This window comes from Cryptomeria japonica, chromosome 7 (assembly GCF_030272615.1).
Source record: "Cryptomeria japonica chromosome 7, Sugi_1.0, whole genome shotgun sequence".
Classification (NCBI taxonomy): Eukaryota; Viridiplantae; Streptophyta; class Pinopsida; order Cupressales; family Cupressaceae; genus Cryptomeria; species Cryptomeria japonica.
In genome coordinates this window covers 48,128,227-48,140,741 of record NC_081411.1, presented here as the reverse complement: position 1 = coordinate 48,140,741, position 12,515 = coordinate 48,128,227, and the positions used below count along the sequence as shown (strand labels likewise).

At 31.4% G+C, this 12,515-nt stretch overlaps 1 protein-coding gene across 1 annotated transcript; it reads left to right on the top strand.

Annotated features, from left to right (window-relative positions):
• The first annotated feature begins 3,286 nt into the window (after positions 1 to 3,286).
• LOC131046458 (G-type lectin S-receptor-like serine/threonine-protein kinase At2g19130) lies at positions 3,287 to 5,878 on the top strand. The gene has a single exon (XM_057980210.2). It carries the CDS (start codon positions 3,312 to 3,314, stop codon positions 5,721 to 5,723), a length of 2,412 nt encoding a protein of 803 aa, XP_057836193.2. The 5' UTR covers positions 3,287 to 3,311; the 3' UTR covers positions 5,724 to 5,878.
• Positions 5,879 to 12,515: the final 6,637 nt, after the last annotated feature.

The following is a 12,515-nucleotide window of genomic DNA, read 5'->3' as shown; positions in this document are numbered from 1 at the left end:
TAATTTAATATTATAAATCAAATTAAACCTTAAACTTAAACCAAATTGACCTCTACTTGTAACACTAAAATAAATTAAACCTTAACTTTCAATTTCATGATGATTCTAAAATTTGAGTACTTAAATAAAGTAAGATTATGTCAAAAGTATTTTTTCATATTTTTAAATATCAATATAGTAACAAAATTGTAATTTTTAAATATTTATTACTTGTCTCTACATTCAATTCTCAATTCCATCATGTTTCTATAATCTAATTACTAAAAATAATTTAAGATTATATTGAAATTATTTTCTCAATTTCATGATTTTTATATAATTTAATTACTAAAAATAAATTAAGATTATCTTTAAAAAAATTCTAATCTATAAATATGAATATAGTACAAAAAATTATATCTTGAATAATGTTATAAAATATTTATTTCTTCATATTAAATATAATATTTTAAGAGTTCTCTCAAAGTGAACTAATACCAATATGATTAGTAGAGAATATGTACAAACATATCTATATTTATGAATAATAAAAATAATTTAATACTAAGGCTTGACATGTGACAAAGGATGGTGAAATTTCTTGATCTTTTCATATACATATTATTCTCTATCATTTTAAAAAAACATCAACAAAATTATTGAAATGTTAATTCATAAACTATCATGTAATTATTAGAAAATTCTTTCAAATATAATTAGCTGATAATTTTTTGAATCATAATATAATTTATAAATAAAAAGGAAAGATATACCAAGAGGTCCCTTGAAATATTTCCCTAAACGAAATTGATACCAAATCTTAAACTAAATCAATACATAACTCTAACAATAAACCAGATTAAACCCTAATTTTTATTTTATTTTAACCCTAACCAAATTTGATTTTATACCAAATTGAGCCCAAACCCTAAATCAAATTAAACCCAAAACTTTTGACCATATAGAATCCTATTGAAGATAATTAAATAATCAATCTTGAAAACAAAATTGAATCCTAACCTTTAACACTCAATGAAATTGAACCTTAACCCTAAACCTTGGATTTAGCCTTATACTAACCATATTTTAATGATTTTTAATTAAATGACAATGCTAATTAGTGTCTTATCAAGTGATCTCATTTCTCATTAATATGTCATCATTACATATTTCTAAACTAATAGAATCTAATCCATCATAAATCTTAAAGCATATTAAACCTTAAACCTAACACTCATTTCTCATTAATATGTCATCATTACATATTTCTAAACTAATAGAATGTAATCCATCATAAATCTTAAAGCATATTAAACCTTAAACCTAACACTAAACAAAATTGAACCCTAGTACTAAGACAAATTGAAACCTAACTCTAAATCCAAACGTAAATTACACTCTTACACTTAAGAAACCTTAACTCAAAGTAAACACTAACCTTGAATCTAACTAAACATTAAATTGAACTATAATGCTAAATCATAAATTCATCATCATCAAGCTTATCTACTCTAAGGTTTAGAGTATTTGACTTTTTGAAATTTACTGTCATGGTGGATAAATTTATAGAGTCATTGTGAGATTCAATTAAGTAATAATAAATAATAAATATAATCATGTAATAAATGAAATGATGAAATATTAAGTTTTGTATTTGATATGATTAAATCATGTATTAAGAATGATATCCTAGCCAAATATATCATACAATTAGAATAGTGATAAGGAAAGAGCATAGAGCATAGTGATTAATGAATTAAGATTGATAATTCTATTGCTAAGTTGTAGGTTTTATTACATTCAATTTCTTGCAAATATATCTTGTATATAAGGCTTCAGTGTCTCACAATTGATCAAAACAATATGGCCCTTATATCCATTTTAATTAATTTAAATAGTAAATCTTGTCATTTATTTATATTTATGAATGCTAAATATTTTTTAAAATTAATCTCTCAACATCTTTTGCATGAATTTTATTTATAAAATATAGATATACTAGTAGATAATTTACTTTTAAATAATCAATATATCTAAATAAAAACCTAATTCTTAAATGAATAAATAAAATTACTATTGTATTAAAAGAATTGGATTTTAATTGATTTTACTACAATAATTTTATATTTTTATAACAAATATATTTAATTTTAATTACAATTTATAATAAAAAATGTATAGATAAATTTAACAAAATATAAATAAAATCTTGAAAAAAATAAAAATGAAAGAAAAAATTCATATAAAACTATTTTTTTTAATAATTTGTGAATAAAAAATATATGAAATCATGATCTAGTGCAATGGTTAAGTCATTTTGTTGGAGTAGTGGACACTAAAGTTCAAACTTCTGCTAGACTGCTATGCTTGCAGACTTGGATTAAACAATACCAAACTAAAAAATAAATAAACAATTTGAACATATAAAAGAAAAATCCAAAACTAAACAAGAAATTTATTTAGGAAACTTCTAAAATTGACGTTTTCTAGAAAGATGAAAAAAATAAACCATATTTTCAGAGGCTATTCATGCAACTGGGAAAATCCAGCTTAAACGTGTCTGTGTCTTGTCTGGCTCAGAAGACTTCAATGAAAGACTTGACTTACCTTCAGTGGTCAAGACTAATTAGAATTACAAAGAACAAACAAATGGTGTCGGTGTGCTGTCAAATCTCTTCTTTGTCATACAACATTAATTTTTTAATCATTGCGCGTTGCAAATTCAACATTGATTTTGTCATTGTTCCGTGTTTGACTGCTAAGAATATAACACTAATTAGTAATGGAATTTCAAGTTCATCGAAGAATACAAATGATTGCGTTCATGTTTATAGCACAACTAAAAGACTTGACCTTCATTGCAGCCAACAATAAAGATTTAAAGAAAGCTTAAGCTTCAATGCAGCCAGTAATAAAAAGAAGAAAAAAGACTCAGAGATTCATTGAGTCTTCGATAATTAGGTGAAAGTGCTCCATCGCACTGTAGAAAAAACTGTATACACAGACAGCTACGCGGTTTGAAAATATTAGAATAATTAGGGCTTGACTACGTAAAAATGGACAAAATATACAAGACCAATATGGAAAGAATGAGGGTTCCAAGAAATACTCGGTACATATCCACACACTAGGCGTTTGGAATTATTGGATTAAACAATACAAAATTGAATTCATTCACGCGGGATCAACGGCACTACTTTGGCCTGTTCAATCAATTTGTAGCCCCGGTATTTGGAAGTCGGAACTTTTCTATTTAAATTCGAGAATAAACCCGAAACATAAGACCAACTGCGCACTAGTTAAAAGTGATTGTTAAGAAATACACAAACGCTATGGTCGTTGAAATGGGGATGAAGTATTTGATCCTAACAATAACTATGATTATTGCAGCGCATTACTGCACTTCCCTAGCTGTGGACGTTGGAGATACGCTTGCATTGGGCGACTCCCTCACTGGAAATCAGACCATAATGTCAAAGAATGGCACGTTTGCATTGGGATTTTTCAATCCCAGAGGAACGAAAAATTGGTACATTGGCATCTGGTATGCACAGATCCCTGACAAGACCGTAGTTTGGGTGGCTAACAGAGACAATCCTATCAAAAGCATGCCCGGCATTTTGGAATTTTCGAGCAACGGTTATCTCAGAGTGATTGATGGAAAGGGCGTGTCCGTTTGGTCAACTGATATTGGCCTGAGAGGATCGAGGGCAGTGATAATGGATAGTGGTAATTTCATTATTCTGGATACCCACAACGAGTCTGAGATTGTTTGGGAGAGTTTCGCGCATGTGGGCGATACATGGTTGCCTGGCATGAAGATGTGGAAAGGCATGTGGGGAACTTCGTGGAAGAGTTCTGTGGATCCTGCAACTGGGCTTTTCTCTGTAGGAATGGACATGTCTCCAGGAAAGACGCAGATGTTGATGGTCTATAACAACAGTTTTCCATATTGGTCCACTGGAGAGTGGAAGGGGAATTATTATGCCAAAGTTCCGGAGGTTTATGCTCCTAGGAGATTCCAAATGTCCTGTGGCATCGATTCTCCTTCAAGAATATACTACATGTTTAAAGTAATGGAGGCAGATCATGCCGTCTCCGGGCGGATCCATATAACCGAGAAGGGTCTGTTAAAAGTTTACTACTTGATGGATGATAGTACTTGGAGTGAGGGATGGTCGACATTCCATGGTCAATGCACTGACTATGATATCTGCGGGGCCAATGGACTCTGCAATGCTGATGATGGAGCTTGTAATTGTGTTCAGGGTTTCACACCCAACAAACCTGAAACTCAAGGTTGGTGGCAAACTGGGTGTGCTCGGCAAAGATCCCTGCAATGCTCTGCCACAGAGGGCACGACCGACAGCTTCATGGAAGTCAAGACCCAATACTCGTCTGAAAAAGAAGCAGTCATATACAAGAACGAGCCAACACAGCAAGGCTGCAGGATTGCTTGTCTCAACAATTGCTCCTGCACAGCTTTTGCTTTTGTTATTTCCTATCCACCGGTCTGTAGACTATGGTTTGGGAATTTATTCAAAATGCGAGTTTCATCTGATCAGAACCAATCTGTCTTCATTAGGCTGGCCGACTCTGGGTTAGGGCACTCGACATCAGAGGGAAGCAGGAAACACCCTCATATTGGCATCATACTTCCTGTGGCAGGCGCTGCTATAGCTGCTGTTTTAGCTTTGCTGTTGGTTGGGTTTCTTCTGTGGAAACGTCGAAGACAGACCAAGAAAAGCATGGAAGAGGATGTGCCAACTTCACTCAGAATATTCACTTACAAAGAGTTGCGAATTGCAACCCAGAATTTCAAGCACAAGCTCGGGAGCGGAGCATTCGGTTCTGTGTTCAAAGGAACTCTGCCAGACAACACGCTTGTGGCGGTCAAGAGGTTAGAGGGTTCTACACAAGCAGAAAAACAATTCCGTGCTGAAATAAGCACCATCGGAAGAATACAGCATGTGAATTTGGTGAGGCTTTGGGGTTTCTGCGTACAAGGCTCTCAAAGGCTTCTGGTGTATGCCTATATGCCCAACGGCTCTCTAAACTCCTGCCTCTTCTGTAAAGATGAAGTAGAGAAGGTGTTGGATTGGAAGACTCGGTTTGAGATCGCTCTGGGCATTGCTCGAGGATTACTTTATCTTCATGAGGAATGCAGGGATCGCATCATCCACTGTGATATTAAGCCTGAAAACATTCTGTTGGATGGTGACTTTAGCCCGAAGGTGGCCGATTTTGGGCTGGCAAAACTGGTGGGCAGAGATTTCAGCCGCGTACTGACGACCGCAAGAGGAACTCGAGGGTATCTGGCTCCCGAGTGGTTATCCGGCCTTCCTATCACTCCCAAAGCAGATGTATTCAGTTTTGGCATGACGTTGTTTGAAATTATATCCGGCCGAAGAAATTTTGACTTGACAGTGGAGGAGAGCAGAATCTACTTTCCTACTTGGATGTCGTCTGAAATTCAGAGAGGAAACATAATTGGCATTGTGGATGCAAGGATAGCGAATGTGGCGGATATGGAGGAGGTAAGAAGAGTCGCTATGCTGGGGATGTTGTGCGTTCAAGACGATGAAAATATGAGGCCAAGCATGGGGAAAGTGGTCAATATATTGAAAGGGACGATGGAGGCTGCCGTGACTCAAATTCCGAGGTTTATGCAGGTCTTAGTAGATCAGGTAGACGATGAAGACAGCAACAGCTTCCAGATCACCTCAACCAGCAAAACAACATAGCGGTGAGATGATTTTAATTAAAAGGAACGTTCATAATAGATAGAACTAGGATGTATAACTGAGTGGCAGTGGTGAGTATTTATTAGTGTAGTATTGTAATAAATATTTATGGGATAACTAATAGTCGAGCCATGGTGAAGATTATAGTTATTAGGAAGAATATCATATCTAAGAATTATGACTATTATAGTTAATGTTGAGTTGGTTTCTTAAGACAAATAATTGTTAAATATTGATTGGCAAATAATTTAAATAGCAATAAGTTTCTAGATTTTGTGACTATTATAGTAAATATTGAGTTGGTTTCTTAAGAGAAATAATTGTTAAATATTGACTAGCAAATAATTTAAAATAGTGACATGTTTCTAAACTTTGACAAATATAGATTTATATGAGTCATTTTAAGTAGTTTACATTGATTTGAATTTTAATTAATATATTTATTGATTTAAAATAAAAATTTATTTGTCTTTTCAAGGGATTGTAGACAAATTAATGAGAATAATAGATAAACTAATGTGAAAACTTAAAACCTTCTTATTACAACTGATTTTTATCCTATTAAACCTATAATTCAACAATGAATAGAAAAGATTTTGTATTCACCTTTATAGCAATGAAATTGTTTATCTAATATTCATGACACATCATACTACAACCATATACATTGACTTAAAATGTTTAGTTTATTTTTTTGTTAAATTCATTATCCTTAATGATGAATAATCTCATACAATAGACCTTTCCTTTGAAATTTCTGAAAATTAAGGTTTATAAGTTTTTTAAACAAAAGTCCTTTTTGCAGTTGATTTTTAAAAAAATTTGAGGATATTTTTTTCGAAAAATTACAATAAGTTTTAATTTAATATGAATTAGTTTATTTATTTTTCAAAAGTGTTATGTTTTTTATTAATTTGGTGATTTTTATTTTAAAATTAATTAAAATTTTAACTTTTTAATTTTTATTTTTTATGGTTATTTTAATAAGATTAATTTTATGAAATTTATAGAACCTAAGATTTAATTTCTTATATGATTTAATTTAAGATAAATTCTGTTATTGAAATTAGATTATGAATTATGTTTCATGATATAACATAAATTACTATTAGTATACTTATAAATAAAATCTTGAAAATACAAACATTACAAAAATCAAATTCATATAAAAATAAAAAAAACTGTTAGATATTTTGTAATAAAATATATTGAAAATAGAAATTTAAAAGAAAATATAAAAAATGAAGAAAAATTTTAGTTTAGGAAACTTCTAAATTTTAAGAGATTACTCATGGAAAAGGGAAAATCTAGCGTAAACGTCTGTGTCACTCGTCACGACTAATTAGAAAAAGAACAAACGAATGGTGTCAGTGCGCTGTCAAATCTTTATTTCTTAGAGAAAGAACGGAGTGTTGCCGTGCGTGATCAAATATTTTATTTATTTTTTATTTGATTGGCGGTGGTGCTCCGTTGAATTTGATGTCTTCTAGAATTTTTAAAAGTTTTTTAACATTTTACTGTTGGCTTACTTTAAGGAAATTACATTATCAATTGTGAAGATGTAATTTAACCAGGATAGGAAAAAGATGTAAGATACGTCAAATATGTTACAATTATCATTGTCTGGCAATCGTTTCAATGTACTTCACAACATCCAAAATTTGTCCAAATGAGGTAAGATATATCAAATATCTTGGCAAACTAAAGTACAACAGACCTAAACAAAGCGAATTGAAATCCTAACTTCTCACTTTTCCTTTCATAATTTTAATGATTCCTGTAAGAACCCATTTAATAGCAACGCACTGCTAATTTTTGCAAACAAAATTTTGGATTTGGGTATTGAAATATAACTAGTGCGGACTTGATCATAGGCATTATAGGAGGGCTAGAATGTTTTCGTAATCCTACATACTGAAAAAATAGTTGGTTTATGTAGGGCTACCAAGGTTTCCGTGTTCATGACTGTAAGAAATAAGCACTTCCAGAAGGTTACTCGTGTTCTTGTCATGCGAGTAAAACAACATGAAGAATCTATTTAAGATGGTACTATGACTTCTTAGATATATATTTTCTCCATCTTTCATGTAGATAGCTACGACCAATACTTCTTATAGTTGGAAGGAAAGGCAATAAACTATTCAGTAGTTTTCTACTCAGATGGAGAAATGGCTATCTAGTTCTTATGGTGCACTAAAATATCTATTACTATGTATGAGGGCCATGGATCTCTTTGTGCATCCTAGTGGCTGGATAGCTGTTTCGATCAGATGGAGTGATGGTATTTTCATGACTTTGCTATTTTTTTTTCTTATATTTAGTATTTAAAACCATTTTGACCTCTTGTTAAAGTTAATCAAATTTATCTTCAACTTTATTAGTTCACCAAAACTATTATTTAACGATGCAGAGTGATGCAGAGCAGGCCTCAAATTTGATAGGCTATTTGGCCATTTTTTCACTTTTGAGTCGTATATGACAACTTAAAAAATTATTAGACCGTATGCATTGACATGCTATTTTTTTTCTGAATGCATATATATGACACTTCAAATTATTAATAAACTGTAAAAAATTATAGTGGGTAATATATAGTATAGAGTATTTTAATTTAAAATGTTGATGTATATTATTTTAGAATGTTTATTATAAAAATATTAAAAAATTATAAAAAAATTATAATATATATTTGTTTCTAATTTTATAATATTTTAATGTGAATTTTCAAAATAATTTCTATTTTCTTATATGATTTTAGAAACTTAATCAATTTACTTTTTAAATATTTTTAAGAAGATTATCAATTATCAATTTAGAAACTTGCCATAACTAAACTACTAAATTATAAGTGTTTCTAATTTTTAAAATATTTTAATATGAATGTTTAAAGCTGTTTCTATTTTCTGTTATAAATATGTATTATGTTCTATTTTTTTTATTTATCAATAAAATATATGTTTGTAATTGTACTTCATTTTAAAAAAAATAATGTTCTATACATAATTGATATATTGGTTTTTATTTAGGGACTTAAAAAATATGTCTTCAAAGAGAAAGAGACAAGCTACCATTGAAAAAATGTATAGGTGGACGAAAGAGAGAAGGATTTTGACAATTCATTGTTAAATGAACAGTCTTATAATAAGCATTTGAAAGAAGTATTCTTAAAAAAAATTGGGACTTCTTTGGATAATGATTCAAATCAAGAAACATATCAATTTGGGGAAGGGTTCAAATATTAATGTAAAAAGAAAAAGAAAAACATGATAGTAAGATAGTAATGAAATGTAGTTATTGTGAGAAGGACCAGGGGATGATTTTTTTTGACAATTAATGTTTTTCTTAAAACATCAAACAGAAGGCATTGAAATTAGCAAACCATCATAAAAAATTGATATGACGGGTAGGGGTGGTCATCAAATTCCAGGCCTGATGCAGAGCATCCACAGGAAAACCATATTAGGGAGATTTCTTTCTATCAACTTCCCTATTCAATAGGTCTAACCCTTCCATAATTTCACAAATTCCTCACTAGGCCCCTAATCCACTCACAAGGCTACAATAGCCCAAACACATCCAAACCTCTTCAAACCCTTATCCAACCACTCACACACATTCCTCCATGCATATTAAACCTTCTTGAACCCAAACCATGTCCTATAGCATTCTAACAACATTAACCTCCTTTGTACCCACACAACCAAGACCGCCCCAATTAGGACTCCCATTCTTTCTCTAGTACCCAACTCACATCTTGCAATGGTTCCTCACAAACACACATAATCCCTTGTCACTCCTACAAGGATTCCAAAAATCTTCAATTTGGACTCTCTCTACCCACCCAACCTCCCAAAGAACCATAACAACTCTCAACATTGTTTCGTTGTTATAAGGACTATGAAAGTAGTTGAGGGACAATCCATCTCAAAGGTTTTCTTCCCACTTTTCATTGCCTTCAAAGGTTACTAGGTACTCAATAGGATCTCCCTACACCCCCCCAAACCCTGACCACAAAACCCAACCAACATTCATCCATACAAACACAAGTTCTTCTTACAGTGTCAAACTAATGGAATTCACTGTTATTCTAGGATAGTCAATAAGTTTGTACATTTGGATTGTTTCCTTAGCTTTCCAACACTTGGAAAAATTCAATGACCTCTCTCCACATTCCTTAATTCCTTCCCCGACTCACCTTATGACCCCTTTGTATGTGGTTCACCATTTACACCCTTCTCTTGTTGTTATACCCTGACTGAGACACAATTTCAGTCACATTACAACTTGTTCTCACATGCCAACTCATGCATGAGATCCCACAACAAAAGAGAAGATAAAATACACATCATTTTCCTCCATTCCACTAGGTTTTTATCCTTGGTCAACATGGAATGGAGGCTATTTAAATTTTTTTTCAAAACATTGTTTACCCTACCTAGGGTTTCATGACTTTTACAAAAATTAGAAGATCTCTCTCAAAACTTAATGAAAAGAAATGAAACAAAGATAAAAATTCTGAAAATTCACCCTTCTATCATTATTAAATGTTTTTGAATGCAAAGGAATGATTTTCCAATAAGAAAAGAAGAGAAATCAGACTGTCATGTCTGAAACACACAACAAAAATAAAGGAAATCACAATTTTTATTGATATTTTGCTTATTGCATTGAATAACCACCACCTTCAAATGTTTACAAGGATTTTATAATGCCTTCCAAGCCTTAATATGGTTAAAACCACCTTCATAACTTTTCCTTAACAAACTCACTCCTAATTACCTTTACAAACTCAAAAGTTGCTTAACAACTTTTTGACAATTTTGCTCCAAATGGAATCTAGACTTAATATATGAATTCCATGACCCGATAACGATTCAAATAGGTCAAAATAGACCACAAAGACCCTTATACATCATAAAATACCTTACATGACCCATTGACACACATTTGTGATATCTTGACAATTATTGACAATTTTGACTATATGAGTTCAATATGACTCAAAATTCTGCCTAATGACTTCAAAGACATTTATTACATCAAGAATGGTCATTATTGACCTTATTACATAACATGAAATCAAAAACCTTAGAAAATTGCATCATTTCTTCATTAAGGCATGAAGGCCTATTAGGTGCTCCTGCACCACAAAGTCTAGATCTCCATTAACACATATGAATAAACATAGTGATGATACAATGGTATCAAAACATTTTTCATCTATCAAAGGTTTTGATAATTTAAACTTTGTCCTATATTTTTGACCTTTTTCCTTATTCTAGAGTTTTAAATAATTTCAATTTATTCTTTAATGTAAACTTCAATCTATGCCAATAACTTGAAATTTTCACAAATAATCCACTAACGTGATTTATACTTGTCAAGACCTCTATAACATTAGGATCAACCTATCCTATTTGTGTATTCCACTTATGATTGATACTATGACAATCCAAGACTTGAAAATTTAGTCAATGATGGATGATGTTGCTTGTACTAGATATAAGAATTCCTTTAACTACTATGAACAACTCAAAACTCTTCCAATATATGAATAATAAGTGAAATTATATGGATAATTAAATCATCAACCATATTGACAATCTTTTAATTCTCCTTTTCATTTTCCTATCTTAATATTTCTTTGAACTCTTATATTATTAAGGACAATATTACCTTATCTTAGAGAGATGTGTTCAATGAGCTTGATTGAGGCATAGCTAGCAGTGTGACAGTATTTTGTGGGGGAGGAAGTAATGACTAGATCTTATTGTACTACTAAAGCATTTTTATTTGGTCCTATTTTGGCTTATCAAAATATGCTTGAAGTGTCTTCGTTGCATCCTCGTTAAATAGTCTAGTACTAACCATTGAAGATCCTATTTGAGGAGTTGATGTGTTTGAAATCTCCTAACAATAAGATTTTTAGTTAATTTTTGTTTTTGCCACTTGTGGCTTATTTCCCTTGAGGGTAACTACCCATATCATAAAGGTCTCATACATAGTATTGATCCCTAAACCAAAATAAGCCTCATTTTCTTGTTGTTTTATATCAAATGTATGCTCATCACTATCATATCTCATAATTGTATCAAGTCTAATGGATGAGAAAAATCCCAATCTAGCAAAAAAAGTAATTAACTTTCCTATGTTATCCTTAGAATTGATATTGTTAACTAGAAATTCAAATTCTTCCAATATCCTCTTTCTTATCTCCTTCATTTCCTTAGGTTTAATGTCCTCTTCTGCTTTGTTTATCATTTCATCGAATATATCTCTCTCGTTTCTTAGTATGAAATCCTTAAATTCTTTAGATTTGACAAATTCATTATCCCACACAAATTGTGTACATGCTAAGGCTCTAAGGTCATTTATTGCATCTCCTACTATTTTGACATTGGTGGCCAATTTGTCTTGTGACACACTATCAATTTTTAATCTTCGAGTGGAAGCCATGATTTGATTACTTGGTCTCCCTCATCCTCTACTTGCTCACCTACGTCCTTTGTCTCTATATAATTAAGTGAATATCCAAATAAAGGCTAAAAACCCTTTTTCTTATTCTTTGGTAGTTGAGGAGGATCTATAAATACCATGATTGACACTTGAATTCTTCTCTCTAGTTAATTGGTGATTACCTCATCTTGTTGCTCTTTCCCTATAAATAGAATTTAATGAAATTTTCTTTTTGGTGCAAATGAAGACTTATATGCAATAGTGGCCATATTGTCCTCTACAACCTTAAACCTATAATAGGATCACAAGATTTCTCAATAGTCCTCTAGGTTATTA

Excerpts from the sequence above, each read along its gene's own strand:
- LOC131046458 (XM_057980210.2), top strand. The coding sequence starts at position 3,312 with ATGGTCGTTGAAATGGGGATGAAGTATTTGATCCTAACAATAACTATG.